The sequence below is a fragment of the Protopterus annectens genome, chromosome 5.part0, assembly GCF_019279795.1.
Source record: "Protopterus annectens isolate FY-2018-M chromosome 5.part0, PAN1.0, whole genome shotgun sequence".
NCBI lineage: Eukaryota > Metazoa > Chordata > Ceratodontiformes > Protopteridae > Protopterus > Protopterus annectens.
The window spans coordinates 155352471-155376470 of NC_056735.1; the positions used below are offsets into that span (position 1 = coordinate 155352471).

The 24000-nt window shown below is 42.4% G+C and overlaps 1 protein-coding gene across 7 annotated transcripts in view; it reads right to left on the reverse strand.

The window, feature by feature from the left end:
• The window catches only part of INPP4A (inositol polyphosphate-4-phosphatase type I A), a 1931511-nt gene that overhangs the window by 1107469 nt on the left and 800042 nt on the right, over positions 1 to 24000 (reverse strand). For all 7 annotated transcript variants that reach the window (XM_044072185.1, XM_044072184.1, XM_044072183.1 and 4 more), the window contains one exon: positions 22545 to 22763. In XM_044072185.1, the coding sequence (XP_043928120.1) occupies positions 22545 to 22763 (219 nt within the window). The remainder of the gene's footprint in view (positions 1 to 22544; positions 22764 to 24000) is intronic.

Consider the following 24000-nt stretch of genomic DNA (forward strand, 5'->3'; position numbering starts at 1 on the left):
CACACCTCGTGAGGCCAAAAGAGAGCAATGAGGATTATAGTCACTCTGCAAAGGGCTGCTTTCTGAAGAAACTTTATCAATGGGGTAGGAGGATACTCATACAAAGGAGCTGAAGGCCAAGCATGCAGGAGAGCATCCCAGAGTGACTGTCCCTGAGCAGGAACTGGAAGAAGAAGTGAAAAGATCATAACATGAAGTGTCCCAGTTCTGAAAAATCCAAGCAGCAGTCCTCAGACACCGGGATCACTCAAGAGGAAGGAGAATATTCCTGCTCAAACTATCTAAGATGTTGGGTTTATCTAAAACGTGCATTGCAATCAAAAACTGTTGAGTTAAAATCACCTATTTGCAGACCCTCATGGCCTCCCAATAAAGGGGGTAAGACTAGGTTCCCACCTGTCTGTTCAGATAACAGACTACCAACATACTGTCTACCTGGACAGAAATCACACCCTTGAGGAGAATATCCTGAAAAGTCTGCAATGCGAGGAGAACCACTCATCTCCAAGACGCTGATATGCAGACTGGCCTCAGACATAGACCAGGTCCTCTGGATAGTCCTCTCTTTGAAATGTCCCCACCCACACTGTGTTTTCACTGCTCTTGATACTTCTGACACAATGTCTGACTGAAGCTTGGTCAAATGAGCTAAATAATTTAATGCCCTTAACACAAAGGTGGCCAAGGCATAAGTGAGATTCTCTAAGCATTCCAACACCAGACACTCTATTTCAGGGAATGGACCATGGATCTCTCCTCCAAAATGTCCTTTTTACTGGTTGCCACCATGACAGCATCCATAGCTGAATCCTTACCCCAGTGCAGCCAATCACTACGGGATGGAGTATCCTGGGCTTTTGAGGATTGGCTCCACCATACTGGGCTCCTTCCACACCCTCCAGGGCACCAGATAAATAAGTGCATCCAGATGGGGAACCACCCAGGATACGGATAAGCATACTCCAAATGCCTCCAAAAACACGGTCTCACCCGGAAAAGGGAGTCTGTCAATCCAGCCCTCATGCTAGAGAAGGAGCCTCAAAAGATCCCTGAAAATGACGTCCTCAATGGAGGATTTGGGGGAACATTCTCCTTCATTAAGGTCGGTATCTTCAATGTGGGGCTCCCTGGGGCCCCTAGAGGAGAAGCAGATGAGACTGGGGCCCTACTGGGAGGGCAGCTTGGAAACCAAAAGGAGCAGGTTGCCCCAGAAGAAACTGAGAAGCAGTCCAGGCATGGACACTGAGCGGGGGGGGGGGGGGAACTGGTCATGCTAGGCCATTCCTTCTACTGACAGCAGAACATTCTTTCCAGAGGAAGAGCAGAGGTAACCACATCTGGCAGACCTAGGGTTCAAAGACCCCAAGGATTCACCAGAATCAGAGCCATCCTAGACTGTCCTGATGCAGAGACCAGGGCTGAATTATCAAGAGCAGAAGCACCAACCGGGAGGAACAACTCAGACACTGGGATCATCGAACCTGACCTGCAGACTCCTGTCTCGACCTGTCAACCCTGAGGTCCACCCAGTTCCAAAAATGCCTGGGTTGAGGAGACTAAGTCCAGGATCAGAGTTGAAATAGGCCAAGCCATCATTTCCAATTCTAAGGAATGGAAGACAACCAGTTCAGAAGATTTCAGATCCATAGGACTTGAGGGAGGAAACCAATATACAGAAGCCAAAGGTCCGGGAAGAGGGTCTCCTGTTGATGGAATGAGGCCTAAACTCCATCTGTGCCTGTAGGAAGATCTGCATCAAATGCTCCAGTTCTTATATTTTCAAACTCCCAAAGGACTGAGATGACCAAACTGTGGAGGCCACCAATGGAGACTTGAAAGATCACAGACCAGGAAAGGATCTGGCCTACTGGTCTGAACTGAGGAAGCTCGCATCCAAGTCTGTGAAGAGAAAGACTCGGGAGAATGCTCCAGTGCAGCAGATGTAGAAAAAGTGGAGAAGCCTGCCCCAAAAGAACCCCTCAATCAAGAAAGAGCTCAGTACACTAATGGTCAGGGAGAGTGTGTTGCTAACAGCAAGAGCTGAAGGAGATACACTCCAAGAAAATAGCCTTGAAGGCTACTTGCTCAGTGGTGCCAGCAGAGCTGAGACTGTCAGGGATCAAAATGTTTGGGGACTTTTGGATCTGGCTGGTCAGGAAAAGAAGCAAAAAGTGGGGCTGACTGCTTACAGTCTTCCTTAGAAGATTTGGGGTCCTCAGTCTGCTTGTGACCAGACCTGTCACCCTTGCTGCAGGAGGTCAACAGAGTGTCCCCTGAAGACAGAAGATACTTAAGAATGAGCTTGGTTCTCTTCTCATTGACCAAGATGCTTACTCCCTTGGGACTGATCACCTAGAGTCCCCCCTTGTGCCATTTGCAAGGGATTTGGCTCTCATTTGTTCAATGCTCTTCAACTGGAATGCTTTCTGAAAGAAATTTGGAAATAAGAGATGATAGTGGGTAAGCATAAAGAAGACCAGAGGGCCAGTCATGGACTACAACATCTCTCTGTGACTCCCCCATTAGAGGGATCAGGGCTAAGAACCTGCTGCATTTGTTGTTGATGGGAGAAGTGAATAGGCTGCAACCTGGCTGGCCCACTGATGGAAAATTCTCTCTGTCATTTTGACATTAACAGACTATTCATGAGGCATCAGAATGGACCTGTTTTGTTGGTCTACAATCACGCTGGATTTCCCCAGAATGCACATTCCTATTAAAATGGAACCAGAAGCGATCGTACATTGCCACACTGTCATTGCTTGTTGAAAAAGAGGGTAAATCTGGTTCCCCTGTTTGTTAATGTACCATACTACTGACATACTGTCTGTCTGAATGGCAACTGCCCCAGATGGGAGAACATACTGAAAACCTGCAGCATTAGGAGGGCTGCTTTCATCTCCAGAACAGTGATTTACACCTTGGCCTGTCCTTCCAAAGTAGTGTCACCCTACCCCAACTGGGAGGAGTCCATGGTCACTGTGGCTGTGGGCAGGGGAAGAACAAACAGAGAGCCTTCGCAGAGCTGGTCTAAATGAATCCGCCAAAGAACATATCTTTTGCACACTTGTGTAATCTTGATTGGAGTGTTCAAAGGATGTTGAAGAATGGACCACTGGACTGAAGGTGTCCAGTGAAGAATTTGCATGTGGAATCTGGCCAGAGGAACTAGAGTAACAGCTGCTGCTACTGACTCCTGAGCTTGCAAGATTAACTGGGCCAGGAGACAACATCTCTGAATCACTTTTTTGACCTGGGTCCTCACTGTCTACATTCAAGTAGAGGGAAGAGCAGCTATTTGAGTGACTGTGTCCAGACAAGCACCTATGAAATCAAGGCTCTGGGTAGACATAAATTAAGATTTGTTGTAATTGAGAGTAACACCTAGATGGACACACAACTGGAGCATGTAGTCCATTATCTGTAGAAGCTGATGCCTGGTTGGGGCAGTGAGGAGCCAGTTGTCTACATCTGGAAACACTCAGACACCCAGCAGTCTCATTTGAACTACTACCACTGCCATGCATTTGGTGAACACCCTGGGAGCTGTGGTGAGACCAAAGGGTAGTACTCTGAACGGGTAATGACTGGCTCCTAGACAGAAGTGCAGGTTTCTTCTGGAGTGCCTGTTCCTTTTCATATGATAGTACATAGCTTGAATATCTACTGAGCACATCCATTCATCTTTTTGCAGCAGAGGAAAACCTGACTGAAATGTGACCATCCAAAAATTTGAATACTATACAAACTGATTTAGTTTGCTGAGATCCAGAAGTGATCTCAAGTTTCCTGTTTTTTTTTGGCACCAAGAAGAATTTTGAGCAAGTTCTGGACCTTCTCTGGTCTGAGGGGAACCTCTTGGATGACTTTTTTTCTAGCAGCTTTTTTATTTCCAGAAATGTTGCTTCCCTCTGACTGGGTGGAACATCCAAGATTTTCTTCACATTGGTGGGTGCGGTTAGAGAAAATGGAATGGTGTAACCTCTGGGTATGACAAGCTGCACCCAAGCATCTTTTGTAATAGATAGACAGGCTCTCTGATGTACTGACAAATGTCCCCCAACTGCCTCCACATGGAACAGTCAGACCTCCTTTTCAGGAGCACTGACAGGGCTCATCTGTGAAGAAATTCCTGAAGCCCTGGTTCCGTGGACCTCCTCTGCTGCGAGGAGAGCCTCTTCCATTCATGTTCCTCCCTATGCCCCTGGGGGGAACCATCTCCATGTGAATCTTGAAAAAAGAACCCTGGGATTTCCTAAACTACATTTTTCTACCTCCTCAATGAGTCCTAGAAAAACATCTTTGAGAGGTTGAAAAACATATACCCCATGACAGACAGGTTATTTCTCTACTGTTCACATCTGGAGACTTTGTCTTTAATCTTGGGACCAAACAGAGAGAATCCATCAAAGGGTGCACTAATGAAAGAAGACTTAAAGTGCTCTGCAAAATCACAATCACATCCAGGCATGCCTCTTAATGGCTATGCCTGGACTCGAAGCCTGTGAGGTACCTTCCACTGCATGGGAGATTATCCTCATGGATGCATTTGAGATGGACTGGAGGGTGGCCAGATCTGAGGAGATTCTATTTCCATCACTAACCATATGGACCCAGGAGGAGTTTTGGCAAGCTTCTTGTACAGATCTCTTTGTAATCCTGTAAAATGTGCCAAGTAATTCAGCGATCACAGAGCAAAAGTCGCTGAAGAGTACATGCACTTCCCAAATCTGTCCAAGCCCTTGACTCTCCGTTAAAGGGATGGACAGAAGAATTCTGGTTCTGCCGGTTCCTTCTTTGTGGCTGCAGCCACAACCATGGCATTGAATGGGACTCCCTTGCTCCAGTATGCACAGTCCTTAGGAGGAGATAAAATCTTGTCTGGTCTAGTCTTTTTGTTATTGGCTCTATAGTGTCTGGTTCCTTCCATGCCCAGCGAGAAACAAGGTTGAAGAGTTCATTGGCAAAGGAGGGGGGGGGGTCATCCAAGAAGCGGATGGACCGGACCCAAAAGCCTTCAGGACACCAACTCCTCCCAGGAGGGGGCGTCAGAGGACCAACTACCATTTTCTTTCAAGAGTTCCAGGATGTCTCCAAAGGACACATCTTCAGGTGGTGATCAGAGGGACCCCTTCCCCCTTCATCAAAATCAGTTATCTCTGTGAGAGATTCCTGTGGAATCTAAGTGCCTCCCCTTACATGTTCTCTTTTAAGGGATTTCCTCAGTGAGATGCTCTGGGAAAGTATCGGATGGCATGACGATGTCATGATGGACCAGCTGGAGACTAGTTCGGGCTGGCTGTGCCAGTGGAAAGGCTGGATGAGGCTGAACAAGGTGAGGCAGGGTTGTCTGATCCAAGGGGGGGGGGGGATGTCTCTGCCCTCTCCACAACCTCAAAGGTAGAACACCTAGGGGACATAGAAGTTGATGACACTGGAGCCAGAATCTCTCATATAGTTGGGCTCCTGCAACCCCTCCAGCACTCCACCTGAGGAGGGAGTCGGACATGCGCTATCTGGTGTCAAGGCTCCAAGGTGAAGAGATGGCTCCAACCCCCCAGATCTAGCACCAATGCTTTGGCTCTGACAGACTTAGAGCTCTGAAAGGCTTGGAGCCAGTTGGCTCAGGGGGACCACTGGAGTCAAAGAAAAGACTGTCTTTGGGTCAAATGAAGACACCCCTAGGGATCTCAGATCTGAGGGCTCTCAAACAGTAAGTCAGATTGGAGAAGGCGATACCAAGAGGGAAGTGGACAAAGGATGCCTCGCAGACCTCGTGGGAGTTGCAGCCAGGACAACCCCCATCTGAATTTGTGCTCTGAGGAACTTCCTCATCATCTTATCCACATCTGCTTCCAAAAGGCTTCTGGAAGACCTAAGAGATGAAGTGGGTGGGGTGGGGGGGGGGTCTGGACGGTCTTCGTGGAGATCCCTACAGGAAAGGAGAAGGGAGCCTAGACTAAACTGGATCCAACAGAAATATCAGGGAACAGATCCATGGAGACCTAAATTTCAAAACTGGTGGATCTGTGACAGATGAATATGACTACTTATGCACTTCTGTTGGAAGATCAGCTGAAGGAGCCGACATCAAAGAACAGTCAGGAGACCTCTTATAGGACTCCTTTTCCTTTGACATACACGCCAACCTACCCTTATCAGGCTTTCTGTAAGGGGTTTGAGCTCCAGCAACCGAGTAAGTAGAGGTAGATGGAAGGAGGCCTCTTAAAACAAGTTTGTTTCTTTGATTGGTTAAAACCCTAGAATTAAAGCTAGAAGAGACTGAACAGTCTGCTTCTAGATGAGCAGGACCTAGGCAATACAAGCATTCCCTGTGGGCATCTGGATTCGGAAGCTTATGCCCACAGGTAACGCACTTTTTGAATCCCGTAGGCTTGTTAGCAGTGATAAAGCACCAAAACTGAGCTAGCTCACTGTAGAGAAAACATTTTCTTAAACTCTAAGGATAGAACTTTTTTTCTTAGAAAGAAGGGAGAAAAACTTCCAGCAATGGTAGGAAGAAATACTCCAAAGACTAAAGAAGGGATATGAAAAATGGTATTAGAAAGGGTACCGAAAAAACAACAGCTACAAGGGAGTAGAAAATAGCTAAATTCAGCTCAATGATTACGGAAGGGAGGTAAGACTGCAGTAAAATATAAAAGTTAGAAATAGAGACTAACTTACAACAAAACAGTCTATGAAAATGTAAATAACTCCAATAAACACTAGAGAGCAAAGGGATTCACATCTGAAGCTAATGGTTGAAAACGAGATCTGAGGTGTATTAGGTTGGCGGGCATTATGGGTAAAGGGAGGAGCTCGAGTACTCTTGGATTTGACAGTCTGGTAAAAGCAGATCCAAGTCTCAGATCTGAACCCATCAGGTGAGGAGTGAAAAGGACATCAGATAGATATTTAAATTCCTGCAACATTCCAAGTTTAGAAGTTGTTTATGCTCATTCTGTAGTTGTACTACTTCAGACCTGAGGCACAGCTGAAAAGTTCTCTGGATCAGCCTACTAAGCTGGTTAATAAAAATAAAAAAACAGAAAATGCTTTAATAATTCAGCAAAGTGCCAGTGCAAAAAAAAAAAAAAAAAAACATCTTAGGAAGCATTTTTTTAAAAAGAAAATTGAAAAAGAAACCAAAGAGCTAGCAAGGGACTAACCAATCTCAAATCCTCAACACAGAAAAAGATACCAAGAGGAGGCAAGTCTGCAACTCCTTTTATGGGTGATACCTTAACACTGCTGATGACAAAGAACTGTCTACTAAAGTAAGAAAGAATGAGTGAACCAAAAGAGACTGCTGAAACTACTTTTATGCGCGAGTCTACTAAAGAAGGAGTCTGCTAAGTAGTTTTCAGCCAAGGGCTCCTCTGCAGGTAGGCAGTCTAATTCTACAAAACAAATGCTCTGCTGAATGCAAGTTCCCAAAACAGATGTTATACATTAACAGGACCTTAAACAGTGGACACCAATGGACATCCTGAGCAGGAGTACTGGACTTAAAACAAATGTTCAACAATCAAAAGCATTTGCAGCAGTATTTGGCAAAAACTGAAACAGACCAGACAGAATCTACTTGTCTACATACATCAAGATTACAAGCTGTAATTAGACAATGAAATGCTTAAATAAAATATTTAAGACTTCACAGTTAAGGTCAATAGGAGGAAATCATTAATGCACAATTATTTTGCAACTATTATAAACTGTACACACTTGAGAACAAAACTAGTACAACAGAACCATGATAGAAGAAAGCAAATCATACAAATTAAATGAAAACTACATCAAAATATTCCCAAAAAAGATGTGATCAAACTGTGGAATATCCAGTATACCGTACAGGTAGTCATCCAGGTGGAAACTCAATAAATCCAGCGTATAGAAAGCAAAGTTTAGATCAACTGTCACGTGTTAGGATCAGTAAAAGTGTTACTACCCAAGCCTAGTTCATGGATTTTGTTTGCTCAAGTTTTATAGATAGAGGTGTAATACTGAGGACATCGTACGCCTTAAGTATCTTAACACAGATTGTTCTACACAGCTTCTAATATGCAGTGAATAACATATTCCAATTTTGAAATATTTTTACTTCCCAGTTTAACATAACACACACAGTTATAGGGTGACTCATTCAGTAGGGACTCAATACTTTATTTTTTCTTAATCACAATACTAAAAGCAAACCTTTAAAGATGGGCATTTTCCATAGTTATATATTTAATTTGCCATGGTTACACACTGAGAAAGAACCACAGGAAGGAATCATAACCTACCATCCTAGATCTCAAAACTAGCTCTCTTAATGTTTAATTCTATTGCCTTCAACTTCCTGTAGAATATTCACTGGATTCTCAAATGCAAACTCTTTCCAATTCAGGGGTGGTACAGAGCAAAAGCCTACTCCAGAACATGCCGATGGCAAGGCAGGAAAAAATAATTATGGATAAAACATTAAGTATATGCATATGGGTTCACTTTATAATCTCGAAATTGTGAAATACTGACTTTCAGAATATCGAGATCATAAAGCCGAATCACCACAATCCCGAATGCCCATAACCGTGAAATTCAAAATCCCAACACTTACACACACTCACATACACACAACTGCCCCCCACACACAAACAAAACTAACCTACACTAGAAACAAGCAGAGGGGCATTGCCCCCCTGCACCCCCCCCATGTAGGGGGCTGTGCCCCCCACACCCCCCCTACTTATATATTCTAACTCCGAGACCGCACAATCACACACACAAAGGCAACTCACACCCACACATTTCACAGCCCCTTGCACACACACATCACAACCAAAACACACACTAACATACACTACAGCACATAACCTACACACTCATACAAACTTACCTGCACTTACATCTATTCATGCACCGCAAAGTACAGTTGTGTACCTACCATAAATGTAGATGTTCGAGTGTATTCACTGTTGCAGTCATTACCATTGGGTTATCCTGCTGGCAAGCTACCCGCAGTCGGCCTGAGTTCCAAAGTCTAGGTTCGGAGTTGGTTGCTGTCACCTCTTCCCTGACGTCAGTGCGCCAGAGGTATAAAAGATGCAGCCAACGCCATTTTCTTCAGTTTTTCTTGCCCCAGATGTCAGGTGCCCCTAAAAAGGTAGGCTAAATAATGCCAATAAGCATGCATACACAAAAAACAACTTTTCCTTCATCTACAAGCAAATACACCACATAGGTTGTATAAGACAGAGAGGTACAGATAAGTTCCAGTAAGAAAAAGGGGGATGGTGGGAGGGTAACTTGGACTGCAACAGTGAATATACTCAAACATCTACATTTATGGTAGGTACAAAACTGTACTATGTTCATCATGTTTCACTGTTGCAGTCATTACAATTGGGTTGAATCCCAAAGCTAAGGTTGGGAGGCTGGTGCTAAATAGGATTAGGAGAAGTTATTAGGCCCTGCAGAACTGCAGTGGCAAAGCCTACCCTGGGATTTAGTGTAGAGAGGTATGTGATAGTGCTTTGTAAAAGTATGCACTGAACTCCAAGCTGCAGCCTCTAAGATGTCTTGGGTTGGTACTCCTCTGAGGAAAGCTGCTGAAGTGGCTGCTGCTCTGGTTGAGTGTGGCCTAATGCCCTTAGGCACACATTTGCCATGCTGTAAATAGCAGAAAAGAATGCAGTGGCCTATCCACTTTGAAACAGTCTGTTTTGAGATAGGCTTTCCTTGTGATCCTGCGGCATATGCCACTAGAAGTTGTTCAGTTTTTCTGAAAGCTTTAGTTCTGTCCAAGTAGAAGCGTAGCTGCCTGTGAATGTCCAAAGAATGCAGAAGTCTCTCACCCTTATTCTCTGGGTTTGGGAAAAAAGTAGGCAAATTAATTGTTTGGTTAAGGGCCACACTGGACACGACCTTAGGCATAAATGTAGGGTTTGTCCTTCGAGAAACCCTCTCCGGATGAAAAATGATAAAAGGGCTCCACAGCCATGAGTGCCTGTAACTCTGAGACTCGTCTAGCGGAGGTAATTGCTAGGAGAAGAGCTGTTTTCCAGGATAAGAATTTTATATCAACTGTAGAGGCTGGCTCAAACTGAGGCAGTGTGAGTTTTTCCAAGACATAGTTGAGGTCCCATGCAGGTATTGGTGCTCTCCTTGGAGGTCTTATGTTTTTGGCCCCTCTGAGGAACTGCCTTAGTAATGGATGAGAAAAAATAGTTGGTTCTGTATTGTAATGAGCTGAGATAGCAGAGGCATGAATTTTAATTGATGAAAAGGAAAGGCCTTTATCCAGCATCTCAGTTAAGTATTGCAAAATCTGAGGAATATTTGGAACAGTCGTGTCAATACCGTGTGCCTGGTTCCAAGCACAGAATCTCTTCCATTTTTCTGCATAAGATTTTCTGGTGCAAGGCCTTCTGGCCTCCAGAATAACATCCATCACTGCTTTAGAGAGAGGTGTGTCTTGAATGGCTACATTACAGACCATGCCACCAGGTTTAAGGTCCTGAGTTGGCTGTGCAGTATCATACTGTCCTGTTGGGTCAATAAGTGTGGTATTTGAGGTAATGTCCAAGCTGGGCATTGAGACAAGCTCTTTAGGATTGGGTACCAGTTCCATTTTTCGCTTCTCTTGTCTGACCTTGAGGAGTACCTTGGGGAGGAGAGGCAGAGGAGGAAAACCATATACTGTTAGGTTTTTCCAGCTGAAGGATAGAGCATCAACTTTCCATGCTTGTTTGTGATAAATCCTTGTGCAGAATCTCTGTAATTGGTAGTTGTGAGGAGAAGAAATAGGTCTATGTCCGGGCATCCCCATTTCCTTATCATGCTGAATACTTGTGGGTCCAATTTCTACTCGTGGGGATCCATTAGGTTTCTGCTTAGTTCATCTGCCAGAGTATTTATCCTTCCTGGCAGGAATTGTGCTTGCAGATGTACTTGGTAGGTCAGTGCTGTTTCCCACAAGGTCATGGCTAGTCTGCAGAGGGGGTAAGAATGTGTGCCCCCCTGCTTGTTTATGTACCACATGACTGTAGTATTGTCCGTCTTTATCAGTAGTTGTCCTGGATGAATTATGTCCCAGAAGGCTGTCAGGGCATTCTGAACAGCTAGCATCTCTTTTTGATAGATATGTAGATGCATTTGACTTGTGGACCATGCACCCTGAATACATCTTCCTGCCATATGTGCCCCCCAGGCATAATCTGATGCATCTGTTGTTGATGTCTGCCTGGCTTTGGGTAAGGTGAATGGCTGTCCCGTGTTGAGGTGACAGGCTTTTGCCCACCATCGAAACTCCTGTTGCAGGCAGGAAATGAGGTTAATTATTGTTTCCAGGCTGTGACAATGTTGAGTCCAAACACTTTTTAGATACCATTGAAGTTTCCTCATATGCAGTCTTGCATATGGAATTAGTAGTATGCAGGATGCCATGAAGCCCAACGCCTGCAGAATTTTTCTTGCAGATAACTGGGTCTTTGTTGCCAACATTGTGAAATAAGTAGTCAGTTGTCTGTGCTTGTCTGGCGTGAGATAAGCCATCTGGGCAGTTGCATTTAAGCCTGCACCCAGGAATATTATCTCTTGAGAGGGTACAAGTTTTGATTTCTTTTAGTTTACTGTGTACCCTAGACCTGTTAGTAATCTTTTTACAAACGCCGGATGCTGTAGCAGAATGTCCTTGTTCTCTGCTTGAATAAGGCAGTCGTCCAAGTAAGGATAGATTTGTATTCCTCTTTGTCTGCAAAATGCAATTACTGGTGCCAGGCATTTTGTGAAGACCCTGGGCGCAGTAGGTAAGCCAAAGGGCAGTGCAGAGAACTGGTAGTGCATTGAGCCAGCTATAAAGCTAAGGTATCTTCTGCATGATTGTCTGATTGGAAAGTACAGTTGTGTACACTTACCATAAATGTAGAGGTTCGAGTGTCTACACTGTTGCAGTCATGACTGTAGGGTTCTCCCCTGCCGGCAGGCAGTCCTCGGTTGGCCAGAATCCCAAAGTCTGGGTCCGGCATTGGCTGCTCAGCCATGCTCCCTGACGTCAGAGCGCCAGGAGTACAAAGCTGGCAGCCGACGCCATGTTCTCCAGTTTTTCTTGCCCCAGATGTCAGGTGTTCCAAAATGAATAAAATCCCAAACCCTTTGCAAATACACCTCAGAAGAAGGGTGAAGAAGGGAATCACACAAAGGAAAAAATAAGAGGGGACAGGAGGGAGGGAAACCCAGACTGCAACAGTGAAGACACTCGAACATCTACATTTATGGGAAGTGTACACAACTGTACTATGTTCATCGTGTTTCACTGTTGCAGTCATGACTGTAGGGTTGAATCCCAAAGCAGAAGAAAAGGGAGGTGGTCATAAAGTAGAGGGGGCGGCTAAAAGGCCCTGCAAGACTGCAGAAGCAAAGCCTGCCCTAGACTTAGAGTAGAGAGGTAGATTGTAGTGCTTAGAAAAAGTATGCACTGAACTCCAAGTTGCAGCTTCCAAAATGTCTTTGGTAGGAACTCCCCTGAGGAAGGCAGCTGAAGTGGCAGCAGCTCTGGTAGAGTGAGTCCTTATACTCCCTGGGATTTGCTTTCCATGGTGTGAATAACAAAATCTGATTCCATGAGCAATCCATTTAGAAATGGTCTGTTTTGAAATGGCTTTACCTTGGGAGCTTGAAGCATAAGAAACCAACAATTGCTCTGATTTCCTGATGTCCTTGGTTCTATCCAGGTAAAAACGTAGTTGTCTGTGTGCATCCAAGGAATGCAAGATCCTTTCCCCCCAATTTTGAGGAGTGGGGAAAAAAGTTGGCAGGTGAATAGTTTGATTTAAAGCCACTTTGGAAACCACCTTAGGCATGAAAGTAGGATTAGTCCTTAAAGACACCCTGTCTTGGTGAAAAATGATATAAGGTTCCACAGCCATGAGAGCTTGCAACTCCGAAACTCTCCTGGCAGAGGTCAGAGCTAACAGGATGGCTGTCTTCCAAGATAAAAACTTGGATGTCAGATGTGGCAGCAGGCTCAAAAGGAGGAAGGGTGAGTTTTTCCAAAACATAGTTGAGATCCCAGGCAGGAATGGGTGGAGATCTAGGGGGCCTTAAGTTCTTAGCTCCTCTGAGAAACTGTCTCATGAGCTGGTGGGAAAAGATTGGAGGGTCTGAATTATAATGAGCAGAAATAGCAGAGGCATGTATCTTAATGGAAGAAAAAGAAAGACCCTTATGTAAGAGGTCTGTCAGATAAAAGTAAAATCAGAGGAATGTTAGAAATAAGAGGATCTGAATCCTGAGCCTGCATCCAGGTGCAAAATCTTTTCCATTTTCCTGCATAAGATTTTCTAGTGCTAGGACGTCTGGCTTCTAAAATGACATCCATAACCTGCTTGGGTAGAAAAGGATGAATCATAGACCCTGGATTAACCAGGCAGCCAGGCAGAGAGTTTTGACATGGGAGTGCAGAACTTGACCTTGGTGTTGAGACAGAAGGTTCAGAGTCTGAGGTAAAACCCAAGGGGGCTCCAGAGAAAGGTTTTTCAGAGTTGGGTACCAAAACTGTCGAGGCCAATTTGGGGCCAGTAAAATTATCATCTTGGGCTTGTCCTGTTTGATCTTTAATAACACCCATGGAAGAAGAGACAGAGGCGGGAAGGCATACCCCGAGAGGTTTCTCCAACTGAATTATAGTGCATCCACTTTCCAAGCTAGTTCGTGGGATGTCCTTGTGCAAAATATCTGTAGTTGATGATTGAGGTGGGATGCAAAGAGGTCTATGTGAGGACATCCCCAGTCTGCTGTAATCATCTTGAATATCTCTGTGTCCAGCATCCATTCGTGTGGGTCTGACAGGTTCCTGCTCAGACTGTCTGCCAGGATGTTTTGCTTCCCTGGTAGAAACTGGGCTTGAAGGTCCAATTTGTAAGCTAGAGCTGTGTTCCATAGAATCATGGCTAGTCTGCAAAGGGGATAGGAATGTGATCCCCCTTGCTTGTTTATGTACCACATAACTGTGGTGCTGTCTGTCCGTATCAGTAATTGTCCTGGTTGTAGAAGATTTCTGAAGGCCAATAGAGCGTTCAGAATGGCTAACATTTCCTTTAAATTGATATGCAGGTGCTTCTGATCCTTTGTCCAAAGGCCCTGCAGATAGTTGCCCTGCAAATGGGCTCCCCATGCATAATACGAGGCGTCCGTGGTTAGTATCTGACTGGCTGGAGGCAGACTGAAGGCCTTCCCTTTGTTTAGAATACATGCCCTGGACCACCAAAGGAATTCCTTCTGAAGACAAGGCAGGACGGAGATCTGTATGTCTAAACTGTGGCAATGCTGAGACCATACACTTTTTAGGTACCACTGTATTTTCCTCATATGTAGTCTTGCATATGGTATGAGAAGGATGCAGAAGGCCATGTAACCCAAAGCCTGCAGGAATTTCCTTGTAGATAGCGGAGTTAATGATGCCAAGGTTTTGAAAGTTGTAGCCAGCTGTAATTGTTTTTTGCATGTCAGAAATGCCATCTGTGTTGTTGTGTTTAGAAGAGCACCCAGAAAAGTTATCTGTTGTGAGGGTGTCAAATTTGACTTTTTTTATGTTTACAGTGAACCCCAGGAACTTGAGAAGTTGTTGAACAAATTCTAGATGCTGGAGTAAGACATCTTTGCTGTCTGCCTGAATAAGACAGTCATCCAGATAAGGGTAAATTTGAATTCCCTTGAGTCTGCAATAAGCTACTACTGGAGCCAGGCATTTGGTGAAGACCCTGGGCGCAGTAGACAATCCAAAGGGCAGCGCAGAGAATTGATAGTGCCTCGATCCGGCCTTGAACCTGAGGTATTTTCTGCACTCCTGCCTGATGGGAATGTGTAAATAAGCCTCCTTTAAATCCAAAGTTACCATCCATGCATTTTTGGTCAACATTGGAAGCAGCTGCTGTAGAGTAAGCATCTTGAATTTTGGTATCTCGAGAAAAGTGTTCAAGACTGACAGATCCAGAATGGGTCTCCATGAATTTTGCTTTCTGGGGACTAGGAAGAGCCTTGAGTAAAAACCTTGTCCCATTTCTGAAAGTGGGACCAGTTCTATGGCTTTCATAGCCAAGAGGGCTTCCACCTGGTTTAAGGCCTCTAACCACTGATGTTTTGGTAGATCCGGCCATCCGCTTGGTCTTGGCAAGGTATGAAAATGGAATTTGTAACCTCTTGAAACCACATCCAAAACCCACTTGTCTTGGGTTATATGAATCCAATTTAGGTAAAAAAGAGAAAGTTTTCCTCCGAAGGGCTTCCAGGCAAGAAGTTCCTGCAGCCCAACAGGGGGAGTCATTGAGCCTGCTTTCTATAAGATTGCGACCTGTCCTCTCCTCCCCTAGGGGTGGAAGCAGTCCACTGTCTTGATCTATAAGAGGCTTGTGTTTGGGGCCTTCCCCGGGAGCGTCTGTATCTACCCCTTTGAGGCCTGTCTGAGTTGGGAAAGGACCAATTTTTAGTAGGCCAATTCCTACTAAATCTGGGTGGCTGAACTTGTAAAAAATCCTTAACCGTTTGCATGGATTTTGCCTTGTCCTCCATCTTCTTTATCACCTCTTCAGCCTTTGATCCAAACAAAACATTATGTTGAACAGGAGCATCCAAGAACTTAGCTTTTACTTGATCTGGCAAGTTTTGTTCTTTTAACCAAGCATGCCTTCTAATGACTGTGCCAGAGGCAGTAGCCCTACAAGAAGCTTCCAAGGCATCAAAACCACAGTGTAAACCATGCTTCCCTACTTGTTCAGTGGTATGCATTAAATCGTGTAATTCCTTATCATCTGCACAAGCAGAAATGGAAGATAGCTTTTGTTTCAAAACAGACAAAATAAATTGCTGGTATTTCAGCATAAGAAACTGACAGTTTAAAGCTCTAATAGATTAGGTTGCAGGAGTGTACACTTTTTTGCCCCTTCTTTCTAAAGATCTGGAATCCTTCTCAGTGGGAATGGGGGTTTTAGCAGAAGCGGCCTTAACCCCCTTAGGGCCCTGAGAAAGGGTTTCATGATCAGCAGTAGGATTCTTGTATAAAAACTGGTGGGAATCAGGAACCCTATAATATCTGTCAGGCTTAACAGGAGCTGGAGGAAAAGAGTCAGGAGTTAAGTTAGCCTCCGAAAAAGCATCATCCACAATATCCAAAACTGGAGCGATAGCCAGGGGTCTATGTTGAGGAAGAAGAAGAAAATCCCTAAGTCTCTTCTTAGATTCCGAGTACTCCTGTCCTTCCCAGTGAAAATGTTCCCTCATTTCATGTAAAGTTTCCCCAAAAGAAAAATCCTCAGGGGGAGAAGCTGAAGGAAGAGATTCCTCAGCATCAGAATCCTCATAAGGAGGAAAAGAGTAATCCTGGTCAGAAGAAGAAACTGAAGAAACAGAAGCCTGATCAGATGAGTCACAATACAACTCCTGCTTTGGCCTTTTGTCTGGAGGGGGATGTGAACCCCTAATCATAGTAAGCAAGTCCTCCGCCATCTTAAGTAACTGTTTCTGAGACTTGGGTCCTGGATCAGAAGAGGCCTGGGCTGTGGTCTTTGATTTGGAAGGAGTCTTTGCCTTTGTCTTTGCCTTTATCAGAAGCTGAGTAGGCCTGAAAACCCCTTCGGAAGCCGGTACCTGCACAGCGGCTCCGGACCCATCCAAAGGAGCACTGTCCGAAGGTCCTGCAACAGAAGTATTCAAAGGCCTCGTTGGCTCCTCGTGGGAGTCCGTTTCGGCCATCGGTTCCGAAATGGCTGACGACAGGGGCTGCAAAAGCACCTCACTGACGACTGCCGAACCTGAAGCTGGCTCTGCTTGTACAATATCGTCTGATTTGGACCTCGGAGGCCTGTCTTTATCCTTGCGTCGTTTGTGAACTCCAGTAGCCGTAAGCGTGTCCGACGACATTTTGTAATTAAAATGCCTACTGAAGTAATGAAAAGCAAAATCGTACCTTCTTTTAATAGTACGTTGATTAAATCTGGCACAAAACCGACAACTAGCTACGTCGTTGTCAGGGCCTAAGCAAGGAATACAGTAAGAATGAAAATCCTTATGAGGTATTTGCTTCCCACATGAAATACAATTATTAACTTTTTCTGACATCGGACTGGAGCAAGAAAAAAGTTTCCCCAACGGGGTACTTAGCTTTGAGTAGGAGTAGAAAGTCTTCGGACTGAAGTACGTTCAGAAAAAATTGTCAGAAGTCAGCCGACCGGCACTTGTGAACTGCTATCACCGCACGGCAAGAAAGACTGGAGAACATGGTGTCGGCTGCCAGCTTTGTACTTCTGGCGCTCTGATGTCAGGGAGCATGGCTGAGCAGCCGATGCCGGACCCAGACTTTGGGATTCTGGCCGACCGAGGACTGCCTGCCGGCAGGGGAGAACCCTACAGTCATGACTGCAACAGTGAAACACGATGAACATCATGCAGGTATGCCTCTTTTAGGTCTAAAGTTACAAGCCAAGTGTTCTTGCCCAGCATGGGCAGAAGCTGCTGCAGAGTTAACATTTTGAATTTTGGAATATCTAGGAATGTGTTTAGGATGGACAGGCGTTGTCCTTTCTGGGTACCAAGAACAGCCTTGAGTAAAATACTTGTCCCTGCTCTTGCTGTGGTACTTGCTGAATGGCTCTCATGTCCATCCTGAAGTTCTTTTATACACATGGAAATAATTAATCACAAAGTTTCATTGGTGAGCTCATGAATATTCATTAGTATACAAAATCATGAATATTCATTAAGACCAGGCTGGAATAGTCCACCTAATTTCACAATCCATTTCTTTTCTTTTACATTTAGTTTGCTGTGCCAACTAGATTTGTTGGATCTGTCGCCTATTATTTTATCAATGATGGTAAAATGAAATTTTGCTGTGGTATGTTTAAGAGTATGTTTATACAGGGCGTTACTAATTCTCTTGCATTTAACATCACTGAGGTGTTCAGAAATACGTAACTTGAGAGGTCTGGATGTTTGCCCTATGTAAAATGCATGACAACTGCAAGAGGCCATATAGATGATCCAATCCATGCTGCAATTTGCAAAAAACCTGACGTCATATATAGTACTGCAATTGCTGCTGGAGAATTGTTTGGTTTTTAGCACGTTTACAATGGCTGCAATGACCACATGGCATGCAGCCCACAAGTTTATCTCCAGAAATTAAGGTTTGGGTCATATTGTGGTCAATGGCATCATAGTGATGTTTGTAGTGGCTGAAATGAGATCCAAGATTTTTCCCCCTTCTAAATGAGAATGTGCAGGTCTCGGATAAATATTGTGACAAAACAGTGTCAGCTAGAAGGATGTTCCAGTGTCGTCTAATGGCATCATGTTTGTATTTCTACCATATGTAGTAATAAATCATAGATTGTTATTTGTGTTCTTTGATTTATGTTTGTACTTAAGGAGGTCTTCTCTGCCCAAATTTTCAGCATAATTGCTTGCTGTATGTACATAACCCATGCTGTAGCCCCTTTCTTGGAACCTATTTGACAAATCTTTACGAAAAACCTTAAAGGTATTTTCTTCTGAACAAATATGTCTCATCCTAATAAATTGAGACTTGGGGGATGTTTTTGGTAATATGTGCTGGATGAAAGTTGGATGCGTGGAGTAAGGTGTTACATTCTGGGTATTTTCTGAATACTTCTGTACAGAGGGTGTTATCCTTACTCCTTGGTACCAGCACATCCAAATATGTGATCTTGTGTTGGTCATAGTTAATAGTGAATTGTAAACCCCATGTATTATCATTGAGATACTCAAAAAATTCCATCAAGTATTCCACATCAGATCTCCACACTATCCAGCAATCATTCAGATTTCTGCGTCAAATATCAATTTCCATCAAATAGATGTTGTGTGTAACATCATAAATGATTTGTTCTTCTATGTATGCCATATATAGATCTGCATATATGGGGGCAAATGATGCGCCCATTGCAGTACCCCGTATTTGGAGACAACATTGTTTTCCATAGAAGAAAACATTTTTGGTGAGAACATGCTCAGTTAGGCATATAAGAAAAGTGTTAAAGCCGGGTTTATACAGCTCTGATTTGTATAGCCAATATTCTACTGCATCTAGCCCTGCCCAATGTGTTATGTTGGTGTATAATGCACTAACGTCCAAAGTGCATAACAACCAATGATCTTCCATTTGCATATCATTTAGGATGCCTAAAAATTCCTTGGTGCCCTGAATTCTGGATCTTACCCAGCTCAATAATGGTTTGAGGTGTTTAGTTAGGAATTCAGATAATGGTTCAGTTAAGGAGCCATTACATGCCACAATCGGTCGGCCTGGGGGATGCAGAGGATCTTTATGAATTTTGGGCAGAAAATAGATGTATTGGCTGTTGGGATCAGATATAGTAAGATGATTTTTGGTGTTTTGTGTAATGATGTCATTTTCTTCTGCTGAATCCAAAAACGTACCTATTTGATGTTTAAACATAGATGTTGGATCAAGAGGCATTTTGGTATAATATCTGGCATCTTCCAGCTGTCTCTGAGCCTCAACATCATATTGGGTCCAATTCATGACTACCACAGCACCACCTTTGTCCGCAGAGATGATAACCAAATTTTTGTAACTGGAAAGTTCCTGTAAAGTTGACATATTGGTCTTTGAGAGATTATTAGATTTAGGGTGAGTCATACCCGAAGTAAAGTGTAGATCTTTGAGAACACTATTTTGGAAAAGACTAACACAAGGATGCATAGGTGGGACATAGGTGGATTTGTGGTATTTGAAAGTATCAGCAGTAACACCATCATATTTGTTATCATGAAAATACAATTTTAAATTAAGCAATCTGCAAAATGCTGTTACATCTTGTGCAAATGTATCTTCAAGAACAAAAAACCCGGTATAAAAGAAAGACCTTTATTTAGCAAAGCAGTTTGTGAGATAGATAATGTTACCTCAGAAATGTTTAATACATTTGTTTTGGAACACTTATTTGTTCAACAGTTCCATTAAGCCCTCCAAACTTCTTATTTTTTCGATGTTTCCTGCCTCCCCTCTTGTAAGGCCTAAAGGGGCCACACTATTGTTACGTTTGGGGATGGGGGAATCTGAGGTTTGCTGTGTCTCCAAATCTGTACCAGAAGAAGAATCTCCCCCCGATGAATCAGTATATGTGTTGCATTTTCTAAGAATGGACTTGGGATATTTGCGTTTGGGGGTGGTATTGGTTTTATGACAACCACATTCAAACTTAACATGTCTAGTATGTTGAAAGGGATAACCTTTGTCATAATCTATTTGGTCCCTTTGAAATTTTTTAATATCCTATCCTTGAGTTGTTGTTCAAAGGTAAGTAAATCTAAGCTAAGTTTGGACAATTGGGTGGGAAAAAATGGTTGGTCCTTGTATTAATTACTGTCATCACATAATTTGCTAACATTAAGGATTTCCCTATCAATAATCCGCTCATAATATCTGGATAATGTTTCCACAAATTTCATGGAGCAGTTTTGTTGTATTGCTGACCATTCACTGGTTAGTTGTTCATCCAATTCAGTTACTAATGGCTGAAGTTTTACTCTAAGCCCTCTGGGAGTTATCCCTTTAGCCATATATTCTTTGAATAATTTAAGATGCCATACATTGGACCTTAATGTTCTCATGTTTCTATTCATTTGCTGAAACAACTTTTCACAGTGAGTTTCGGGATGGTCTAAGATATTAGAACTATTGTCATCGGGTCATTCCCCTATTCCAAAAATGCCCAAGTCTTCCTTATCAGAAGAGAGCCCAACCAAAATATGATTTAGATCCATTATAAAAAAGAATATTGGATACAAGAGTGTAAAGGAGCCACAACGACTCAAATGTAGCACAGAGACAATATCAAAGATGAAACTTCATCAAATTGAATGTTTGATCAAAGACAAATTCCAAATATAGAAAAATTTCAAATATAGAAAAAAAATGAATGCAGTACCACATCCCAGTAATTGAAACAATTATATGTGGAAACTGGGCAATAATGGCCAGTGAAACAAATCAATTACTGAATCAAAGCCAAAAGTTTTGAACAATATGAAGTCTAAGTTGTTGAAAACAGCCCTGACAAGAACACTCATACATAGGTCTTGTCGGCTTGCATTGAATATATCATATAAATATTTGTAAATTTAACCTCTGATAGCAAAAACCTTGCCATGTCCAGATCCACTTATAAATGAATAGCAAATCTAAGACAATAATGGTAACTGCAATATAATTATATCACAACAACCCTTGGCAAATACCAATATGTTTGTAGAAAATAGAATACGAATTTGGCTAAATAAACATGTGTAAATCAATAAGATATAATTGTCTGTAATCTACTAATGAGTCCATCAAAAAGGCCCGTTATCTATTTGAACTGAAATACTATAGTTTGGACCAGAATAAACTAAAATGGGGAAATTTGCTGAAATATATAATATATCACGTGTATATATATCACTCTCTCAACCACTGTAAAATAAACTGATGAGAAGATAGGACCAATATATTTCGTGCAAAATAATACTGTGTTATATAATCTTGTTTAGTATGACCTCCCTATATAATATGATATGCATATAAGTGGTCTCAATATGTCCAACAAATCCAAAATGATTCACAATATTATTATTAGCATCTGCAATGTATAAATTCCCAAAGCTGTATCAATATGAGTAACCTTGATATATTAGCCATATAAATTGTCCATTAGGTTAATATCTAAATGTAACCTTATTGTGTTACAGGTCCTTTGTGATTAATTATTTCCATGTGTATAAAAGAACTTCAAGATGTTTTGGGAATTTACACTGATGAAGGCTAGGTTAACATCATAGCCGAAACCGGTCTGTTATTCTTGTGTTTTTTTTATTTTTTAACTAATTAAATTAGTTTATACAGATCACAGTTGCTGGCTTCTGCTTTTTGTTATTCTAAAGGGAACCCATGCATATACACAAGACAGGCATGGGTGCACCCACACACACGCCTTTAGGACAACATTTTGTCAACATAGCAAGCACCACTATCTGCTGCATAAATAAAACAGTTGCCCAGGTGTAATTAGTAAACATAAGAAAGAAATATTTAATTTAATGTTGTAGCTGTTTTGAACTTAACAGATGCAGTGCCTTTAGTAAAATTTTACAACAGGATACCCAAATACAATACATTTTTATGCCTGTTTTTCATTAAAATGCTTACTTTCAGTATGTTTAATGCGTATATTTGATTACAAAAAAACATTCTAACACAGACTGTCTTCATAACTATAGCCCAGTCTGCAGGTGCACCAGTCGTTTGAAGTTATGAGGCAGAAGAACAATCATGCACAAAATACTTTTATTTGATAATCATGCTGGTATAACAAATGATTTAATTTTGTTAGAGAAAAACAGAAAAAGGATATATAGAAGGTTTCTCAGCTAACTGCACTAAAGAAAGAATGAGACACCGTTGACAGGAACCTAATGAAATGAACACTTTTTCCACCAACCTGATTAGATTATGGCATACGCCTGTATTTGAGATTAGCTCTTACCCATTCTTCCTCATGCCATGTGCCCAGCAGGGATAATCGGCTATTTCTCCCTGTCCACTTTGCTATGAGTGTGTCCTGATCATTCCTGAGCATTACTTGGTCAGCCTCTGCTGAATTAGGTGATGGTTTAGAAGCTATGTACTCTGGTCTTGCAGCATTTAAGGCTTGTATTGCATTTGCCAGCAATTTACAGTCGCATACAGTGACCAATTGTCTTGTCTGTATATGGGGGAAAAAGATACAAGTTTAAAAATGTGTTCAGTGGTAATCAGTAATACCCAGTATGTAGTATGGTTGGTCATCTAGGTGAAAATTCACAACAAAACCAGCATATACAAAGCATACTTTACATTGTCATGTCTTATGAGAGACAAAAGTGCTACTAACCAATCACAGTTCATGCATTTTGTTTGTTCAGGTTTTATAGAAGGAGGTGTAATGTGCAATACTGAGTTCATCATACACCTTGAGTATCTAAGCACATGTAATGAATTCATAACACTGAAAAAATACATCATCTTACAGGAATGTTCACACAATTTCAGAGAAAATATTCAAACAAAACCCAAGAAATGAAGTCCATGCACAAGGAAATGTTATTTAATAAGAAATGAAATATTCATATTTTATAACTTGTTTTCTTTAGGTTATTTTTGCCGACATGCCTGATAACCATCAAGCATCCTCTTGATCAGAGAGTCCCCACTCTTTCTCCACCTCTAGGGATTTCACCCAGAGCCAACTTGAGAGGTATCTGGCAGGGGACACTGACAGTAAGCCATGAGGTCATATGAAAAAGTGCATCCAATGAAATAACAGCAATTTAAAAGAAACAATTGACTTTGTTTAATTGATAAAAGTCTACCTTAATGACAGAACAACTATTAAAAATATGTTAAATAATTAAGAAAATTTGTGGTAAACTATGTGACCATGATTTTTTATAGTAATCTACAATCTGACTGGACACACTTTGTCATATGACTTCATCCATATTACAAATAAACGTGTTGTGTTTATTTAAATGGAAGTTCTGAAGAGGTCCTACAGGACAAAAGCACTTAACTGTGTAACTGTGGAAATAAAACTTTTTTATTTACTTTATATACATCGGCTCCAGAAGTGTTGACTACTCACATTCACTATTCAGCTTTCTATTAAAGCAGTACTACCACCATTCTTATTTAAATGGTCATTGCAAATGGTATTAAAGGTAGGGGGTGTCATTTGTAATTTCAGAGTCGTTTTATGTTAGGTTTAAGCCAAGTTTCAGTTACAGCAAGAACATCAACCTTATGTTGGGTAATCCAGACATGTAGTTTAGCAATTTTATTTCTTACGCTTCTAACATTTATGGCAGAAAAAGTTAAATTACTGGGGTCGGGGTAGACCACTGTAGGATTAGAGTAGTGTGTGTGGAACAGAACTGTCTTGCTGTTCATGGTGATAAGCAGGG